Source organism: Rhamphochromis sp. 'chilingali', assembly GCF_963969265.1.
Source record: "Rhamphochromis sp. 'chilingali' genome assembly, chromosome: 20".
NCBI lineage: Eukaryota > Metazoa > Chordata > Actinopteri > Cichliformes > Cichlidae > Rhamphochromis > Rhamphochromis sp. 'chilingali'.
The window spans coordinates 17,165,783-17,187,447 of record NC_137947.1 but is presented as its reverse complement, the minus strand read 5'-3'; the positions used below and the strand labels follow the sequence as shown (position 1 = coordinate 17,187,447).

The 21,665-nt window shown below is 39.9% G+C and overlaps 1 protein-coding gene across 1 annotated transcript; it reads right to left on the bottom strand.

Moving 5' to 3' along the window:
• Window positions 1-139: 139 nt before the first annotated feature.
• ogdhl (oxoglutarate dehydrogenase L) lies at window positions 140-18,945 on the bottom strand. Its single transcript, XM_080868716.1, has 23 exons — window positions 18,856-18,945; window positions 18,046-18,258; window positions 17,497-17,667; window positions 16,560-16,662; window positions 13,677-13,792; window positions 13,428-13,582; window positions 11,694-11,840; window positions 11,518-11,608; window positions 11,255-11,434; window positions 10,797-10,925; window positions 10,464-10,643; window positions 10,228-10,380; window positions 9,512-9,614; window positions 9,249-9,377; window positions 8,222-8,372; window positions 4,565-4,692; window positions 4,310-4,488; window positions 4,142-4,213; window positions 3,431-3,556; window positions 2,544-2,616; window positions 2,283-2,446; window positions 2,039-2,193; window positions 140-1,941 (listed from the first exon to the last, which is right to left on the bottom strand). The coding sequence occupies exons 2-23, from the start codon at window positions 18,256-18,258 to the stop codon at window positions 1,827-1,829; spliced, it is 3,033 nt and encodes a 1,010-aa protein (XP_080724842.1). The 5' UTR covers window positions 18,856-18,945; the 3' UTR covers window positions 140-1,826.
• Window positions 18,946-21,665: the final 2,720 nt, after the last annotated feature.

Sequence of the window (21,665 nt, the reverse complement as noted above, 5' to 3'; positions counted from 1 at the left end):
ATTTATAAACACCAGTCAATTTATTAGGTTCACATGTTTAACTTCTTGTTATGTGAGATTTTCCTGCACAACTATCTTTACATTTACAGAGAATGCTCTGGAAAAGACATAATATTCAGTGACTAATATTTATCTGGGTGAAAATATTTTGTCAATTCTAGAGGTCTGAGGAGAACGGCCAGCCTGCTTCGATTTGATAGGAAGATTACTCTAACTCGAATAACCAGCCATTACAACTGAGGTATGCAGAAAAGGGCCTCTGAATGCACAACATTTAAAGCATTAAAGCTGTAGATGGGCTACAGCTGCATAAGAACGTACCAGGTGCCACTTTTTTCAGCTAGGAACAGGAAAATGAGGCTACAGTTCAAACGGGCTCACCAACATTGATAAACAGAAGATTGGAAAAAGTTGCCTGGTCTTATGAGTCTCAATTTCTAATGGTAAGGTCAGAATATGAAAGCATGAGTCTGTGCATTTTGGGCTTATGGCCATAATCCATTAGAATTTTGTGGCTTCGATCGAAATTCCATTGTAATTTCTTTAATTACAGATTTGCATAAGAATTTCAATCACTAAGATAGGCAGAGTTTCAGTGAGATAAAGCCTACATTTTAATTAAAACCTCCATGCCACTGCTTGATATTGCGTTCATCTATATTTGGTTCACATGACAGGACAGCCCACATATTTTTAAAGACACATTTATGGAATTAATAGAAAATTAAGGACACACAAAATCTGAAAACAATTACAAAATAGCTCCAGGATCATTAAATCATTTGTGTCAGTGAGCAAAATCCTATTTCAACCTATCATAGATTAACAGATGACCTGTAACTTTACTCATCAGTTCAAACTGTTGTATGTATGCCAGGTCATTCATTTATTAAAACATATTTATTGCATATTCAAATTATTCCCTGTAGGTGCAGTTATATCATGTTGAGCACATATTTCAGCTCCCACATGAATATGTGGCTCTTTCCCTATTTACTAAACAGTCATGTATAAACCTCTTTTAAATCACTAAATATGCAAAACTATGTTTCTGCATTACTGGTTAAATCTCCCAGCTCTACGTTGGAAAGGTAAACTACAGCGCAGCTAGACAAGAAGTATAATTTTAAGGAGCTTTTCTAATATCATTTGTGTTTGATATCTGGGGATTTTAATGTGACAACCATGCATCAATATTGCTCTCTGAGCATCCAAGGCTGTTCTTTGTTTATGTGTGTGCGTGTCCCAGCGCTTCAGAAGAAAAAGCTGAGCCTTATGTCCTAAGTAGAAAACATGGCTGCAAGTCTCTGTGCCAGCTGGCTCATGTCTCCTGGTGAAGTGATGTGTGACAATAAATACACACTCCTTCACAAACAGCTAAGGTAGCCAAACAATAACAGGCTATAAAATCTACTGATGTGTTAAGTTTCAGCACAGTTTTCATACCTGTGACATGCGATTCATAGTTATTGTTAAAGTGTACCTCTGGGGTGTTTTGGGTGTGTTTCATAGCTACAATCAAAATAAATATCAAAATAGTTATTTAGCAGTATTCAGCATAACAGCAAAAGAATATTTGAAGTAGTGAAACCACTCCAATAATGATTGTCACAGTTCTGCGTGGCTGTGTGAACAATACTGGTGTACTACACTCTACCACACAACAGAAGATGCAGGATTGACCATTCTGTGGCTTAGTGCTTATGCTTAATGTTCATAAGGAACTTTTTATTCTTAAACAATTGTGTAGAGATAGGTTTTTAATGACCCTCAACCTAAGACTAAGCCACATCAAAACAATGAAATGACCTTCTCCTTTACAAGTTTCAGTCTTGGAAGGAGCTCATGTTGAAAGCAGTGTCCATAAACTTCCTCAGCTCATTGAGGTGAGTAGATTTGTTTCCTGTCGCCGGTGCAGCCGCAGGATCTCGTCCCACATACCTGAAACAAACACGTAAGGTTTATCACCTGCAACAAGAGCTCAAATGCTTTGGCTAGTTCTCTAACTAGAAGTGAGATGATAAATAAACATTCTTACCAAATGGGTTTCTTGTTGGCAACCACTGTGAGGAAGCGTGGTCGGACATAATCATAGTAACCCATGTTCTTGTGCTCCTCCTGACACCAGATGAGCTCAGCGTTGCCGTATTTCTCCACCTCTTCACTGACCAGGTCAAACGGGAAAGGAGAGATCTGAGAGTTGGAGACCAAAAAATGACCGATGAAGAAATGACCACACAGTGTCAGTCTCATTTTAAAATCAGAGAAGAAGAACTAAAAACCTGTTCAAGCCTGATTATGGCAACATCTCTGTCCAAATTTTGCTGCTTCCTCTCCTTAGCTAGTTCATAGTAGACTTTGCCTGCACAGAAGATAACCCTCTTTACTTGGCCTGGGCTTTGACTTGCAGGGCCCTCATCAGGAATCAGTCTCTTAAATTTAGTGCCTGCAAACATAATGCATATTGAACATTAGTAATAAATGCAAATAAATACACACATAAAACATTAAAAGTTATGTCACGCTTAAAGGTAAAGCTCTACCTTTGGCAAGGTCATCAAAACCTGACCTTGCGTCCGGATGCCTGAGCAGAGATTTAGGAGTGAAAATGATCAGCTGTTTGAAGGGGAGAAGAAAAGGGAAAAAGTCTCCGTCACTGACAAACAACAGATTTATCCTGTCAGCCGTATCTTCATTGTGTGCGCTGAAAAAACTCCAGAGGAAAAAAGTTTTTATCTCTTTTTTCACGCTAATTTATTACCAACATATAGCACGCAACATCAGCACTGGGAAAACAAAACAATTCTTTAACAATCAAATAAATAAAACCCTTTGTGCTCGGTCGACCAAGTCCAGAACTTCGAAGTTTTTCCATAAAAAACCAACAATATTATCCCCTGTAGGCTTCCTCCCTAATTTGCTCTGGAACTAATTTTCTCACGCTTCGCAAAGCATCGCATTTATGTACAACAGGGGATCAGTTAAGACATTCACTGTGCCTGAAAACTGTGAGACAAAAAAAGAGCATATAGAAAAAAGAAAAGACAAATGCTTTACACTTTGAAACTTTAGAGCTGAGCTAATTCTACTTTCTTTTTTTTAAGTGCAGGAACATATAGACCGAATTATGAATATCGTCAAACTGAGCCTCTTATAATAGAAACATCACATCTCACACTTTCCCAACTACGATTTTGATTTCAGTCGTGTAACAAAAATGACCCAAAGAAAACAAAATATTCTGCAGGAAATATCAGGTGTGCTCTCGATTTATCGTCAGAGAAAAAAGTGGTTTATACGTGATGTGTGATTTGAAAGCTCTGATCTGATCTTTTTTTATTTTATTTAAAGTACTATATGACAAGCACAAAAGCAACCTAAGTGAGACATAAAGAAACCATACTGTAGTAATGGTGATGTCACACTTTACCGGTTTTCTGAATGGCAGCAAAATCTGTCGCCTGAGCACGTGACAGTAGTTAGCAGGAGTGGAGCAGTTGACCACAATCCAGTTACATTCATACAGCTGCTGGACATCAAAGTCTCCGGTGAATTCCTTCATGGAAGTTAAATAAATGATATTAACTCTAAAGGTAATGACTTTGAAAAAAGAAATTGTAGTTCTATCTTCTGGCGACAATGCCACTTCTCATAAGTGGGCAGAAGATAGAGCACATAATTGTGTGAGTGCACTGTATCTCTCCCCTGCATACACACACACACACACACACACACACACACAAGTACAGTACACAGAGGACAGTGAATGTTAATCCTCACTAATAGTTCAATCAATAACCCCATCTGAAGATGAATCTGGTAAGCTTCTGCTGATACAGCCTCCGCTATGTTCCCTCTTTTATGTTCCCTCGCAGCAACTGGTCACTGGGGACCTGAACTGCTGCTGAATACCAACACTTAGAGGCCATGATGAAGAGACTTTTCAACTCTACAGAAATGGGCAATCATCACTTAAGCAATCACCTAAGTAGCTATGATGTCAGCACAGCCAGTAAAGCAGGAAGGTAAAGAATGCTAATCGCAGTGCAATGTTCAGAGAAATAAATGATAGACTAGAAATGATCTGAAATAAATCATGGCATTAAGAAGAGGAAACCACTTCTACTGCATGTGAACATACAGGGATGTGATCTGGATCATCTTTGGTCATTTGCAGGAAGCGTTCAGGCCGAGCTGATGAATGCTCTGGACCCTAAGGACAAATCAAGACAAACAATAAATACGCACAAAATACATGATGAATTGTGACAAATAACCCAGCAGTGTCCAAATTCTAACATGATCTCACCATTCCTTCCATTCCATGTGGCAGCAGTAGGACAATGCCATTATTGCGAACCCACTTGGCCTGTCCTGAGCTAATAAACTGGTCAATGATACACTGGGCTGTATTGTGAAAGTCTCCAAACTGGGCCTCCCAGAGGATCAAAGCATTTGGGTTAGCCATGGCAAAGCCAAGCTCAAAACCTGAAGTCATAGACATGATTATTCAGAACAACCAAATATCCTCAGCATGATATTCAGCTGCTTAGTCTAGTCTTACCTACAACTCCATACTCTGATAAGGAGCTGTTGCAGACAGTGTAAGATGCCTGGTTCTCCCACAGGTGGTTCATGGGAACACAGATACGTTTGTCAACCTCTTGGTCATGTAGAACATGATGACGGTGACTACAAAACAGAAGATGTGAAACTGAGCCAGGACGGTAAGGACTCAAACAGAAAACAAGATTAGAAGACACCCTCTGAAGCAGTCCATTCACCAGCTGTGCTTTCAGTTAAAGACTTAAATCAACATGCTAACAAGCTGGGCTAGTTTTTAGAATGATAGCATTACAGTGTTCACCTTGTTTCCCTTAGTTTAGCATGCTAACATTATTAATTATAAGGAAAAGTCACCCATTTAGCAGTTATGGGGATTTTTACTCAGGACCAAAGGGAGTGAGAGACTAACAAAAAAGTAAATAAATACAGAAAACAGATCCATGCCGCCAGCTTGACTAAAAACACCACTGCTGTACCGAGTTAGGCACTTCTGTGTGAAACATAAAAACATTTACATTTAAATAATAAATTAATGAAACAATGTTTTTTCTAACTGAGTATCTCACACTGCTAAAATTAATGCATCAATTTAAGAGGCCCATATATTTTTTTTAAAAAGTAATAGTAACATATATTTTTAATTGGTGATTAATATTGCTTTTATCTGTAAAGCAAAATTATTAACTTGTTTAGTATCTACAAAAGGAAGAATGAAAATTAAATGACAATTTGCAAGAACATATAGAAATGTGATTTAAATGACCTTGAACAGGGTTTTCGGTGCCAGATAGGTTAATCTGAGTATTTCAAATCGACGCTGATCTGCTGGGATTTTCCCACAAATCACCCCTTGGTTTTACAGAAAATGATAGAAAAGAGAGAAAGTATCCAGTGAGAGGAAAAGACGTTCTAAGGGTGAAAACGTCTTGTTGATGCCAGAGGTCAGAGGAGGATGGCCAGGCTCCTTCAAGCTGATAGGGAGATAAGGGCAACTTATCAAATAACCACTTGGTACAATCTATGGTATGCAGAAGAGCATCTCTGAATTCAAAACACATACAGCAGCAGAAGAACACACCAAGTGGCACTCCCACCAGCTAAGAACAGGAAACTGAGGTTCTCTCCTACACGGACTCACCAACACTGGACAATAGAAGACTGGAAAAATGTTGCTGGGTCTGATGAGTTATAATTTCTACTGTAACATTTGGATGGCAGGGTCAGAAACTGGCATAAAGAAGCATGGTTCCACCCTGCCTTGTATCAACAGTTCAGGCTGTTGCTGATGGTGGTGTAATGGTGTGGGGGATATTTTTGGGGGGTACACTTTAAGGGTCCTTAGAACCAACTGAGAATTACTCCACGGTGACCAGATCTGCAGTAAATGTGTGACTCCATCATGTCAATATGGCTCAAAATCTGCAAGGAATATTTCCAGCACTCTGTTGAACCTATAACATGAAGAATTAAGGCTGTTCTGAAGACCAAAAGAGGTTCAAGGGAGCCCAACTGCTAATAGCAGGTAGTGCCAGTAAGTTTATGCTGTCTTTAGTGATTGTGGTGAAAACAGCACTCTTCCAAGGAAATGTTCAAAGGTCTTTAATCCAGGAGATGCACTGCAAGCATTGAAGCCTGTGTTCCTAGCTCATAAAGGCACTTTCCTCTCTAGCGATCTTCTGTCAGTATGAAGCTCAACAAGAGTGGATGTGAGCAAAGACCCAAATCTTAACAAGTTTTGCCAGTCCGCTCAGTCCCACTAAGGAATCATCCTTCAAATCCAGCACGCTCAGACAGTCACTTAGACCCCTTTAAGATCACTTTCATGACATCTACACACACACACACACACACACACACACACACACACACACACACACACACACACACACACACACACACACACACACACACACACACACACACACACACACACACACACACACACACACACACACAGTGATGGATGTTATGTAATATTAAGGCAGAATAACTGCAGGAAATAACCCAAATCATTGTGCCGAATGCAATATAGTTCCTCCATGAAGACTAGATTATCATGATAGTAATCTTTTACATAGTATTGTCCATAATTATGGGCTAATGAGGGCTCCAAATGTACTGCATAATTGTCTTGCTTGATCCTTAATCTACATTTGGAGAAGATACATTTTCTCTTCAAGAAATATGCTTATGAAATAACAACAGCATCTATTGTATTAATTAAGGTAGCACACATAATTTCACATTTCATTTTTCACAATTTGTTTGCACCCAATCCACAAAGGGAAAAAAAAACTTTTAAGAGAGCTCTCTCTTAATTGCCTCATAAACAGCATGCCTACATTTATTCACTTTATTTTCACACACACTCACAAAAACACACACAGTTCCTCTGCCAGGGGGCCCCATTAGTCAGGGAAAGGGGCGCACGCTGAAGCGCATGCAACCTATCCAAACACAACGACTGAATCTATTAGTCCACGCTGTTACGTACATCACAGAAACGCAAGCAGGCCCACTCAACTGTAACATGCCAATATGCTCAGCTCCTAAACACTATGAAAGGAACCAGACTAGTGGGGGATAAAAAAAAAACAAAAAACAGTGTAGGTAAGAGGAAGAAAAAAGCTGTGAGGTAAATTACAGGTAGGAGAGCAAATACAAAAAACTGATCGGGGATTAACAGGTGATACATAGCTAAGAGTGGATCCAACATTTGACTGGGGTAATTTTTTCCCAACTAGGTGAATTGCATTGCTGAAGGGGACATCGGGGTGGGAGACATAGATGTCATTGGTAAATGCGAAGCAAAAAGAAAAAGCCCTGTAGCCTCTGGTTAGTTAGCGTGATGTATGTCGCTGTAAACTGAGATGGGGAGTGTCAGTGAAGATGAGCTGGTAGAGAAATGATAGGGGACAGACGAGACAGGCACAGAGCAAGGGAGGCTGGTTTTGTTCATGTGTCACTCGTTCCCTCTATACCATGACAACACCATGTGGGCTTCAGCGTTCCCAGGAGACTGCACTGACGTCTTTTGTCTGGCAAACTCGCTATGCCACTCTTCCCACACCCCTGCTTACTTAATTTACTATCTGTCAGAGAGTGCCATTTACCCTTTAACACTACTTAGAAATGTTGACAATGAAATATGATGGATCTTTAAAGATATGTAGTACACTTTAACAATTCAAGAACTATATCTAAAAAATGAAGACGTTCAAAATAATGAACGGTGCTCCTTATTCTTCTTAATTAAGCATGCAAGCTAATTTAGTTAGAGGACAGTTGTGTTTATGAGGACTACCCATCTACAAAAATCTATATAGCAAAAGTTAATATACCTAAATGTCTTTTGCACAATTGCGCAGAGCTCTGTAACAGACCTTTGCAGCATGGTGAGCTCCTCCCAAGACAAATGTGACAATTTAAAAAATTCAGACAGTGACTTTTTACATCTTGATAATGCATGCTCAATCAACCAGGTAAGGAAATCCCAGAAAGTTCATTCTGTTCATCCTGATGTAGCATTTTCAGTCACTCCCTCAGCAGTGAGTTTTTCAAAGTACTTTTTCAGCACGTGTTTTTCCTCCCACTGAAAATGCTACATTCAGATAAATAGAATCAACTTTCTGGGAGTGACTCCTCACAGGCTCACCTAAAGGTTCCTCGTTCAACATCTTGCCCGCTCAGTCGTACATGTATGCCATCTTTCAGGAGGGAGCCAAAGGCTATGTACTCTCCTAGAGCCCAGTCCATCTGACGACTCTTCACTAGGTCAGCTCGACCACGCAGGATACGGGACACACCTGTAGAACCGAACACACAAACACACAGGCAAAAGACACATATGACTAAAAATATTGTGTTGTGTGGATGGAAGAGCGGTGTGATGGTTAACACTGTCACCTCGCAGCAGAAAGGTCCGGAATTTGAGGCTAACTGGGGCTTTTTTGTGTGGGGTTTACATGTTAATCGCACAATCCATTGGAGATTCTTAAGTTGGCCACAGGTGTAAATGTTTCTTTTTTGTGTTAGCCCTACAACAGACTGGCGACGTGTCTATAGCATATGTCGGCTCTCACCTTATGGCAGGTAAAAGAGGCTCCGGCCTGCCAGCCACTAACTTGGATAAAACAAATATGAATGGTATTAAATGGATGGACTGTGCTGTAAATAGAATTTTTTTAAAAATGTTACAGTCTCAATAATTCTTTAGCTTTTTTGTTACATGAGCTTTCCAGTTCTGAATTTTGGAAAGGATGTGTTATGTAGATTTGTGTAATTTAAAAACATTACACTCACAAGTGTTTATGACCACCTTTCCAAAATCTCCAATACTTTGTAAAATGTAAATAACAACAGGGTGTAAGGCTTTACAAATTATTTAAATCCCTTTATTAATTTAAATAAACAGTACAAAAACAAGCTGATTTTTTTTTACCATTAAACTGTATCACTGGTTCTTTGTTTTGTCTATTAACAACAATTTGAAAAGCAATTGCTTTACTAGGTTTACCTCAACCATGCAGGACATGGCACAGTGGCTTACAGAGGTTTCAAAACTTGGCCCTGTCACTGTGCATATATATTCCACAGTATATCAATGTTACTGCTACCACCACTACTATGACTGATCCTCTGTCTCACTGCTTTGTTCTCTGGCATAAAGCAACCAGACTCACCAGGGTGGATGTTAAAACCTTCCAGAGGCACTGAGCTGGCTATCTGCCCAATGTGCTGCAGAACCTCCTCGTCCAGTCCTGTAGGGAGGCAGCTCATGCTCTTGGGCTCTCCCTGCGCTGTGAAAAAATCTGCAGAAAGCAACACAATCACTCCATCGGGGAAACAGAAATTACTCACAAAAACAGTAAATAAAACATTAACTTAAAAACTAACTATAATTTTCATGGTTAACTCACTTTTTGTTTCTAAGTGGATAATTTACCTGGCCAAGGGGAGTCGAGCCAGTGCCGAATGTGTAAGATCTTTTCATCTTTAGAGCTGGTGTATGCCTCCTCACATATTTTGTCATATTTTGCAACTTCTTCCTGCAAATACATTTTGTAATAATAAATGCTACAATTTCCCTAATGCTAACTAAAGTGTGCTTTAATCACAGACCTTCAGCTGACAAGCCTAAACAGTGTGCAGCAGTAATATAGAGAGATAGAGGGGAAAAGTCTCCAGAAGCATTCGTGCCTTTGCTATATATTATAAATGGAGTGTGAGTCCAAATAGCAGGCCTCACAACAGAAAGCAGTGTCCATCAAAAGCCAGAAGGAAGGAGCTGTAGTATTACTCTGCCATGTGATATAAAAAAAAAAAAAAATCAGAATGGATGTTATGGTCAAAGTTTCTGTTGTGGATGAAAAACCTCTGCAATTGCACTGAATGGCGACAGAACCGCATACTTTAACTTCACTGGGCAATATATACTCTATGTGAGGGATTGTGAGGCTAGATGACTGAAGTGAGGCAGTAAATTGAAACTCAAATACAGCTGTGCTAGCATAACATATTTAGTTGAAGGCTAGGGTAATATCTAAGTGTGATTTAATGCACATAGCCCAGCAGATGGTGATATACCAAATAAAACTGCATACAGTAGCAGCAGCAATATACAGTATATTTAACAAGAGAAAACACTACTAGATCACAAACCTCAAATTCCTGCAGTGTCACCACTCCCTCAGCAATGAGTTTTTCAGAGTACTTTTTCAGCACATGCTCCTGCCGACGGATCTGTTTGTACATCAGCGGCTGGGTGAACATGGGCTCATCCATTTCATTATGGCCAAAACGTCTGTAACAAACCTGCAAAAACAGACACTTTAAAAATAAAACTGCTACACATACGTAAGAAGCTGTTAATCTATTTAGACTCGGCTGCGGCTGACCAGGTCAATGACGACATCCTTGTTGAATGTGGCCCTCCACTCTGCAGCTACGCGGCACACATACATGACAGCCTCGGGATCGTCCGCATTCACATGGAAGATGGGCGCATTGACAACCCGAGCCACGTCAGTGGGGTAAGGAGATGAGCGGGCCACTCGAGGATCTGTAGTGAAGCCAATCTGACAACAACCACATGCCAAAATTGGTACACTAATTTTGCTTCATTTTATGTAATACAATTTAACACACAGACAACAGGAGACAGACAAATTATTTTCCAGATATTTTTTAATAAGTGGGATTGTACTTAAGTGATGCCAAAGTTCCAATACCTGGTTGTTGACCACCACATGGATTGTACCATTTGTGGTATAAGAGGGGAGTTCACTCAAATGGAACGTCTCATAAACAACTCCTTGTCCCGCAAAAGCAGCATCGCCGTGCATCAAAATAGACATCACCTTAAAAATCACATTATAGGCTTAAAGGAAGCATTTTGCTATCATTTTTTTAGACAGTAAAAGTATTGTGCAAAAGTCTTGAGCTACGCGTCATTTCTTTATACTAATAAACCTCTGTGCTATGTGGGGGTATTGAATGTTTAAATATACAAATATAATTGAGACTGTGGGATTTGTATAAAATATTTGTATATACTGTAGAGATGTCACTCACGGGCTCTATGTCTCAAATGAAGACCCACACATAGCACAGGGGTTTACTAGTATGAAGAAATAAAGGGTGGCTGAACACTGTCGCACAATGCTGTATCCGGTACAATAAGGGTTACCTTCTTTCCTTGAGTGTCTCCTCTGTAGAACTGCTCTGCTTTGGTCTTTCCCTGAACCACTGGATCCACTGCCTCGAGGTGTGAGGGGTTTGCCACGAGTGACAGCGTGATGTTCTTGTCAGTCTCACGGTTAATCCTCTCGTGGTACATCCCCAGGTGGTATTTGACATCACCCGAACCCTACATGCATAAAAAATGGAGACTGAATAAAGCATCAGCTGTAAGTCCAGACTTATTTTCTCTGAGAGTTTTCCACATATCACCTCATCAGCAGCCTCTAATTTGGGGTCAAACTGACAAAAGATCTGATCCAGGTCCTTACGGATCACATTAGCCAAGACGTTCAGTCGACCCCTGAAAGTACAGTTTATAAATATATATAAACAGAAGGAAAAGACTTTAAAAAAGACTGATGTAAGAAATAGGAAATGCACATTACCGATGTGGCATCCCCATGATTACGCTGTCGATCCCTGCTGCGCTTGACTTGTCAATGATGGTTTTAAGAGCAGGAATGAGAACTTCGCAGCCTTCCAAACCAAAACGTTTCTCCGATGACCACTTTCTCGCCAGGAAGTCCTCAAACCTAGACACAATAACAGATCTTAACAGATCCCATATATGGACCACAGATGCTTGTGCTACTAACAGGTAGCTGTGAACAGCTGGTTATACAAAATATACTGGTTCTGACTGATGATAGCATATGCTCCATTACAGTAATTTATTTTTAGAATAATACTATGATGCCTTAAACACCTTGTACTCAAGCATTTAGAAAATGCATCTCACTACGTGTGTGTGTGTGTGTGTGTGTGTGTGTGTGTGTGTGTGTGTGTGTGTGTGTGTGTGTGTGTCATCAGAACAGGAAGTGACAACAGAATAAAACAAGCAAGGATACAATAAGTAGGGATGGGTATTGATAAGATTTTAACGATTCCGATTCCATTTTCGATTCTGTTTAACGATTCGATTCTTTATCGATTCTCTTATCGATTCTTTTTTTTTTTTTTTTTAAAGGAGAACACTAAGGTCGATTAGCTTAGAACTTTGTTTTATATCTTCTCTTTGAACAAGATAGAAATTTAGGAGTAACATGGCCTTACAAACCCAACAGTGAGATCTTAAGAGATCCAGCCTACGGCTCTTCAATGGGGTGTCACAGGGTCCCCGGGGAAAAAATTGTAAATGTAAAATAATAAAATAAATATTCTTCTGTAGCAATAACAAAGTATAACATAAATTGTTCTGTGGCAATTACACAAGAATATCCAGTAATGTCCCTGCCTACAATTAAACACATTCACTTACCAAAAATCGGGGCATCTGCTGTGGCAAATGGGTGCAAGCCTTTGACCACAAACTTAGACACTGCTCGGTGACATTCGTCTATCCTGGCCTGAAAGGAGACGCTACTGGTAGACAGCAGCGAGAACTGCCAGCGAGCGCCAGCCAGACTCTGTCTGTCTCTCTCATCATGGTCACCTACATGTACAGTAATGGCAGGTCTTGTAATAAGGCAGATCGCGCTAACATAATATGCACTGTTAGTTGATTATTTACCTGCCGCATTAACGGGAGAGGACGTGCAAACGTTACCGCTGCTGCTGGGTTGAGAGTCACGAGTCCGGAGCGGAATTAAAAACACGTGTCATCGTGTGTTTTGTGAGCAAATGCTTTTGCATATTCGTAGTGTTTCCTCCCTTAAATGAAATATCTACTTTGCAAGTTGCCCTGTTGTCATCGGTTCTCATAAAGTATAATCAAACTATTGAGCGTTTGAGCCGCTTAGGCGCCGTGTTTCCTGCCAGGTAAATGACGCGCCGCAACGTGGTGACGTCATTCGGGGCGACTGGAATCGATAAGGGAATCGTTTGCAAAAATGGCAAACGATTCCAAGGAATTGAAAGAGTGGGAACCGGTTCTCAACAAGAACCGGTTTTCGATACCCATCCCTAACAATAAGACATATATTCACCCTAGCGAGATCATTTTAAGGACCCTGCAGTGACTTATGAGCTAATTTATTAAGGATAAAAATGAGCTCACATGAAGAATAGGGTGTGTTAACTTCCTATTTTGTTTATGTTATGTGAGTCAGTGTTGCGAGCTATAACTAAAGGTGAGGTATTGCGCTGTCACCACAGTGTGAATTTGTTTATTCACTGCTGACCGTGTGGATCTGATCAGGCGCGCTAGCAGGGTTCTCTTCTCAGCACTAGTGAACTGCATGATTCCCGGAGTCTCGAACTTCTGACGAATCCACTGACACTGGTTCACATTATTAATGAACATAAATTCAACCCCTATGTGACTGCAGTAGGATGCCTGAAAGCAAAAAGTTGCAAAGTAAAAGAAATGCACAGAAAGGAAACAGCACGACAGCTTCTCCTGTTCATCGGAGACACGTATGTACAAATACCTCTAGTCTGCGTATGATTTCTCTAAGTGGAAGGGTAGTCTCTTGTCCACCGATGAAGGTGGTGTGGGGCAGCTGGAAACTTCTATCCAAGTCAGACTCATCAAGACCATATAAACCTAAAACAAAACCACATGAAACAAATATCTAATTAAGACTCTTAAGAAAGGCACAAGATATAATTTACTGACTCACTTTGAGCGCATACTCCAAGCTTAAACAAAATACTTTCCACCCAAAATTAAGATTTAAGTTGGTTTCATTTAATCAAATGAATCTATTACAATTTGTGTCCCACGTCACTGCAGACAAAGGCCTATACCCTATAATGGTTTTCAACAGGGATTAAGAAAGGAATAATCAATGACCTGGCAATTGAGTATTGATCAATTTTCAGATCAATTTTCAGTTTATTGGAAGAATTAAAGTCCTCCCAATTTTTTAATATTATGTAAGAAGAAATCGTAGTAAAGCGACCCAAAAAAACTATACAAATACATATTTAAAGTGTCTGATTCCATAAATTTATCTTGTTGCTGTGGTGAGACTAGTTGAATAAAAAAAAAAACAGTCTTTTTTTCTTTGTTTTTAAATGTGAAAAAAAATGACAATATTTAAGTTTTAATATTTACGAGGTACTCTTATACTAAAGTTAAAGATTGAATGTATATGTGTGTGTGAAGTTGCATGTACATATGTGAAAGCTGTAAATACATAAACAACTCAGAAGACAAAGAAAGAAACAGAAAAGATGATCTTGTGTGAGCAATGTGAGCTACTTTCAGCTATCACTTATTCACAAGGGGTTGCCACAGCAGGTAGCTCTGCATGTATTATTTGGCAGATTTTTATGCTGGATGTGCAACACCCAAAGGTTTTGTGTCTCACGGTGTGAGTAAGGTAAAGACCAAAAAACCATCCATCCATCTGTTTTCCGCCTATCCAATTCAGGGTGGGGGGGGGGGCTTTGGGGGTACTGAAGCCTATTATCCCAATCGTTACATGGCAAAACTCTGGGTACACCCTGGACAGATTTATAATCTGTTGCAGGGCTAACACATAGAGACAGAAAAACATTCATGCAGGAGTGCCCAGAGAAAACCCACACATACATGGGGAGAAGATGCAAACTTCACACAGAAAGGCTTACCCTATTCCTGTGTATTTTTTTCACCTCCTTTTATAATCTCTGTCTTTTCAGGTGAATGTTTATCTTACATCTCAATGTATCACTACTCAGCTGGTGTAGTCATTAAAAGAAGCAAGACAGGCACTGGTTTCAGTTCAGGGCAGAAGTTTCAACGGGTTAAGGTGAAGGGGAACAGGATCTCCACCGTGATTGAAAAAAGTAATTGCAACAATGGTTGATACATTAAAGGAAGAAACTACTACTCCTCTAAAATATTGTAACTGTGATTGAAAAGAGGCAAACAAAGGATGTTAGATGGAACGACTGAGCAAGAAGGTATGTGGCGCATATCTCAGTTAGGTGTATATATTACAGCTTATGACGTAGTCATGGTAATGAATTATTCAACAATTAAAACAAACTGAAAAACTATACAATCATTTATTGTTAAATCCAATTATCAACCATTCAAGCACATTAATGCATTAGTAATGATTTTCTAATTGTATCTAAGTCATGCTAATGCTAATTAAATATGCTTGGGTTTAGGACTGCTAGTCAGTCAAAACAAGCAATCTAAAGACATCCTATCAGCCTATGGGGAATTGTAGTGCCCATTTTTCACATTTTATAAATGAAATGATTAATTGATCTATCAAAATATAATAAGCAAATGATTAATTACTAATGAAAATAATGATTAGCTGGTCTAAATGAGATTGCAGAGCCCCCTCCAGCATGGCTTGCTAAGAATTAACTGACAAACTTCAGAAGTTTCATCTGAGATGATTGGTTTGATGGCAAAGACTTCCAAAAAAATTGATTAGAAAATAAACAATAATACACTATTAATTTATAGATAGTAATGTAGAAGGGCCCATGGATGTAGTGCCCCCACATACAGGTACAATAAGGTTCTGTGGTAACAAAACCCACCTGAGAGGGCTGGTCAAGCTCAAGATTACTGGCAAACATAAGAGGAGACAGGTGCAAATCATATTAGGAACACAGCAAAGACAAAGGGGGCCAAGAATAGACTTGTGTACAATCAGCTGACCAAATAAGGGGCCATGGAGGCTGTCATTAGCTTTCATTAGGGAACTATAGCCCTGGTGATCATACATAATGCGATGCTATGTCATGACTCTCACTGATCACTGATAACACCAGCCAACAGAAACAACGTCTCTCTTTTCCTCCCTCTCACTCGCTCTCTCTCCTCCTTACTATCTATTCCTTCGATCGCTTTCTGTGGCCATCCCACATCCTCCGACCCTCAGTTCGCTAAATGAAATGGAGAATGACAAGAGCTCAGCCTGAGATTAATGACAGCATCAGGCTGACCAACCAGTATACAGACTTGATAGGTGCTTTGTACTGAAAAACCACATCCACTCATCAGTGTGATCAGTTATATAACCCTTGATCTTTAATGTAAGTGAAGCTGTACATGTATCTACTGTAAAAAATACAAAAATGTTGAAATACGGTCCAAGAAACAGACAAATACAATCTTGTCACCATAAGCAAGGCAAGATTAAGCTTTTGAGACTGAAATCCTAAAACATGGGAAGCATCTTTAGAGTTAAATACAAGGGAAGATTTCTATAGTAGGATACTCATCAGCATATATACAGCCTCAGGGTTAAATCCATATATATTCCATCAGACGGGGTCTAAAACAAGGAGTCCCATACAACTTCCTCTTCAAAGCCTAAATCAGACATGACTCAAATGACTAAAAGAAAGCATCTCACCTAATTTATCAATAGTGGTGATCAGGTCGGACGGAACGAAAGAGTCGAGGTCAGCATCCAGGATTCCTAAAGGGTCTAACTGAGCAACATGGTGACCACGGATCTAAACAGAGAGACAGATGGAAATGTGCAGTGGGGGTGAAGAAAAGATAGAGAATTAGATTTTAAAAAACTAAATGAGAGAATCTGACAGGCAGAAAAAAATAATAAGCAATTTGGTTTCCATCATCAAACTGAGTATGAACAGCTGGAGAATAAGCTAACACTCAGTTATAGGTCAACCTTTCAGAGAAAAGATACTCCTGGGAGAGCTTTTATGTCTGTGTACACACGCAGACATAAACATTTCCACCAGGACTGCAACAAGCTGGGAATAAAAATGACGCCTTTGCCAAAAGACTGAATTTAATAAATCCCTTGGATAGTTCCTTGAATTAATTAGAGGGCGAGTGGAAATGTTACCACCTGCTTTGTTTGAGTAGTCTCTTTGATTTTTCCATTTTCAAAAAGCAGTCAGGGTAAGTAGGTTGGAGTTAATCTTGCAATTTGCATAACCTCGTGCAGTGACAAACAAGTTGTATATTCCTTTTAATACAAGGACATGCACAAACAGCTTTCTTTGCCAATTGCATCTGCTTCTCCAAGTCCAAGCGGAGTCTGTTTGATGTATTTTTCACATACTCGTCAGAGATGCAAATAGTCAGTTGCAGCTCGAGATGGATGACATCTTAATTCCATACACAGACACTGCCTTAAGATTTAAATGGATAGCTATGAGATGTGACTTAATTATATCATAAATCAGCATCACATCAAAATTAAATGTCTGTATATCTATCTGTGTCTGTGTGTGTGTGTGTGTGTGTGTGTGTGTGTGTGTGTGTGTGTGTGTGTGTGTGTGTTATCCTCACAGCTGTGCCAGGTGAGTGTGGCCTACCTGGTAAGCTCTAATGAGGGTGTGCACAGCCAGGTGGTCCTCCACCACTTTCTCTGCCACGTCTAGTGAGTGGGACAACACTCGGCCCTGCAGCAGAGCAGAGGGCCGTCTCTCATCCGCCTCGCCAGATGGACCGGAGGCCTGGATGTTACGGAAGAAACTGTCCCAAGACTACAGCAGAGAGACAGACAGATCCATCAAAGGAACGCTGGTATATGTAACATGATTATTCAGTGACTAGTGAATGCTTGGACACGGGTGACAAAATAGGGAAAAGCTGGATGAGAATCCAGGACAACGCAACTACATCAGATGCCCCAGGCAGCTGAACTAAGAATAACATAATTTAACAAGAAAAACCTTAGTAAGGTCAGGGATATTCAGCTGTATTTCAGGACCAGCACTGGCACCAGCTTGCAATTTGAGTAACTTCTGCAGAAATTCTCTAGGTGTCATAGTTTTCTCTTTAAATTTTCATTTATGGAAAGGTATATTCAACCGACCTTTTTCTGTGTAACTTAAGATGCAGTTTATGCTACACATTGTTACCTCGTGAACGTTTTTATGGTCATCCAGCCATGCCAAATACATCTCCTCCACATAGCTGGAGTTGCTGACCACTGCTGGAAGAGGATCAGTCCTAGAGGAGCAGCCTCTCTTTGGATGAGCCCAGCAGCGCCAGGTCAGCCCTCCTGCACGCCATCGAAGGAAGGGGCTCCCTCCACCTTTCAGCACACCAGCTAATACCCGAAACTGACTCATCTAAAAAAAAAAAACCCCAAAAAAACAAACCCTAAGGTTAACACTAAAGGTTAAGACAGACATACCACGCAGGAATGTGAACAGAGATGATTTTTTTTTTTTTTTACCGCAAACGGAATGGGACATTTTTGTAAAAATCCCAGCTAGAGTGATACTCATCTGTGTTTGGGAAAAGCGCAAATCACACCTAAAGGGACTGTGTTTGCAACACAGGGTGGCTTTAACAGTTTGCACTGAGTTTCACTAAGATCAGCCTGAAGGAACAGTCCGTTTCTGCGTAGAACGTGTGCAGCTGCAAAACGCGAACAGCCCGTATGACGCTCCACTAAGTGCGGCAGTATGTGACCGACTGCTACATTCTTCCTCACCTTTTTCCTGCATGATCTTTTTTGTTTCCTTCACTCAACATCGCAGGCATCAGTATCAAAACATTTTATATTTCATTCTGCGACTGTTCCACTTTCGGACCTCTAATCCCTCACCAAAATAAATCCTCATAATCTCCGCTCGTCCCTGATACTGCTCAAGCGCAACACGGAACAAAAATATACAGGGTTAAAATGTCACCTGCCTTTTATTTCTATAAAGTGCCTTTACCTTAGACTGCACTGTTCTTTGGCTTTACTGTCATCGCCGAGAGGTGCAAGTGGGACAGGTATCAATGAAGGTGACACAGATCCGAGGACAAGAGCAGCTGCTCGGCACGCCCCCTCGGTGTCAGGTGACGCTTCTCCGCACAGAGGCAACTTGCTGCACCCAAAGGTACCTAGGTAGCGACCTAAAATATCTGTTCATACAGAGGATTTAAAAAAGATCATTAAAAACAAATAGATGTAATCAAATAAACATATATAGCACATATATAGCAACCCTATTAGTTCTTGTGTTTGTGCTGTGAACTCAATTTTATAATCAGAGAACTTTCCTCAATCCTGTCACTTCAGGCACACGGTTAACATCCACCCAAGTAATTTTTCTTTCTAAGATGCATCACACATATGTCAGTGTTAATTACATAAACCAATTAAACTTTTATAAAGGCTGAACACGAGTCATTTGATCAAGGGCTTTCAGATTGATGGGCTTCTACCTTGAGTGGGTTAAACAATAAAATAATTGGCCCTCCCTCCACCCTCTTTCCTTCCCCATTTCTAACCCCGCTCTCGTCCTCATCTGGATTTTCATCTTTCATACTTGCTGCCACAGAAGGAACAGTATTATCAATCATGACAAACACACCACTGAAAGGGGGATAATGGAGTGAGCACTAGTCGCAAGAGGATCAAGCAGACAGAACAGGGTAGGTCTAAATATCAGAGCATCGCTAATCACAGCATCCCCGTTTTCTTGTTTTAAGCTCCTTTTAATGACACGAAAATGTCTGTTTCTTAACACACTTCATATAACAATGTATCAATAATTCTCAGCCAGCAATAAGGCTCAGTGTCTCCTGAGAGTTTTTTCCTTTTTTCTATTATTTGCATTTGCTTAACATTTGAGTTTGCTGCTGCTCTGCAGGTGACCCGGACTTTGCAGGGTCAGGCAATTATGAACTGAAATGCCATTTTGTTGCAGTGACTTTGCCGCCTGACGGAGATGGAGTGAAGACCAGTTGCTTTTTGGCACGTTATTATTAATGTTCATTGATGAAACGACCTGTGCCGCTGGGTAACATTACAAGCTCGATGTTAAATAACTTCCCGTTTAGAATGATTACATCACTACACTGGGCAAAACCGGAGCGGCTGTCTGTGTCTGCAGTGGTGAAAATCAGAAAGGAGTGAATATTCCATAAACACCCATTTCTAGTGATATATAAAGATGAATTAAAAAAGGGAAAAGAGAAGAAAACAAAACAGTCTTACTATATCATCATTTCTGTTGACTAAGGTTATTCATTTGCAGGATCAGCCTGCCAAATTCAGTCAATGTTTAGTGTTGTTTGATTAAATCCAGCAGGCACCAGCAACCTGAATAATGTTCACATCCAGGTAACCCACGCTCACATCGACAGTTAGATCTGCTTAACCAAATTAACTTTATGCGTGAGTCCGCAGCTTGTTTGGTCAATGCAGGCCTCAGTACAAAGAGCAGAAGAAGCAGATAATGTGTAATCCACTTACCCCAGCCAAGCCTACACACCATTTATGGAAGTCCACGTCATGAGGTTATTTAGGAGCCCTAATTCATCTAATACAGCATGTTTGAAGGCGGAATTTAATTTTTCTGAAAGCCCTAGGTACACGTGCTATCACAAAAATCAATCAGATGATTAAATAATGTATGATTTCATGAAATTAAGTGACAGTGAAGTGCAGTGCAGTGCCAAGACACTGTTCCAAACTGGACGAAGCCCCGAGATTGCAGCAAAATCTGTTATTTTTGATGGATAATTACATTACCCTGATGTATAGAAACTACATAATGTTACACTACAGAACGACCTCTCTAAAGAATTTTCGGTTCAATCATTGCGCCTAAATTTCACATTGTGGCGATCACTTTATTCAGTGAACCGTGTTTATTTGAGCAGGGAAACGCAACGCAGAGCAGAGAAATACATGTCATACTTTTATTAAGAAATTATAATAAAACGTACAACCTAAAAGCCTAAATTACAGTTCTATGCAATACTCACAGGCTTTAATGTAACCAAACCCATTAAATAGAATCCACACTGCCAATCAGAAAACACAGTAAATAATAGAAAACGTGATCCCCAAAATAAATGTTGTGTAAAAACATATAACAAAAATATTGTTCATGCCATTTTAACTTTATTCAATCCCCCTGTATGTAGCAAATGAAGTTGTTCAGAGTAAAATGAAACGTCTAGACTGTGAGCTTAAATTTCCTGTATGTTTAATTTGAGATGATTTACATTACTAGTGATCATTTTGATTGTTGTGATCCATAGTAAAATATGCCTTAAGGACAATATGTATGTTACACTTCGGTATCAGACAGGATATAAAAGAGCAGCATATATTTGTAGAATATTTGATAAATAAATGTTACCCATGCATAGACTACAGAATGGCATCTCATTCAGGCACCTCACCATAGCCCGGGTACAGTAAGTAGAGAACACAACTCATCCAGAAAGTGTAGCAAACACAATACAAGACACGATAACCACGGAGGATTATCATGTCCTGGATTATCAATGGTGAAATTTGTTCACAACCATGCATATGATGAATATTTGGGCATATTTGTATTTAGTGTGTAAAATAAAAACAAAAAAACCAAACCCTCCACATTACATCTGGACTAAAGAAAGAACAGCAACCAGGATTTACTATTGCTATAAGTCTCTGAAAAAAGTCACCACATTTGGTGCCGTACTATGAGATTCCTATAATACCACCAGTGAGAAAGGCAGAAATGTGTTTTGATAGCTTGCA

Excerpts from the sequence above, each read along its gene's own strand:
- ogdhl (XM_080868716.1), bottom strand. The coding sequence starts at position 18,258 with ATGAGTCAGTTTCGGGTATTAGCTGGTGTGCTGAAAGGTGGAGGGAGC. Across the intron at positions 17,668-18,045 it reads ACCATAAAAACGTTCACGAG|TCTTGGGACAGTTTCTTCCG; the intron begins GTAACAATGTGT and ends TCTCTGCTGTAG. Across the intron at positions 10,381-10,463 it reads AGGATGTCGTCATTGACCTG|GTTTGTTACAGACGTTTTGG; the intron begins GTCAGCCGCAGC and ends CTGTTTTTGCAG.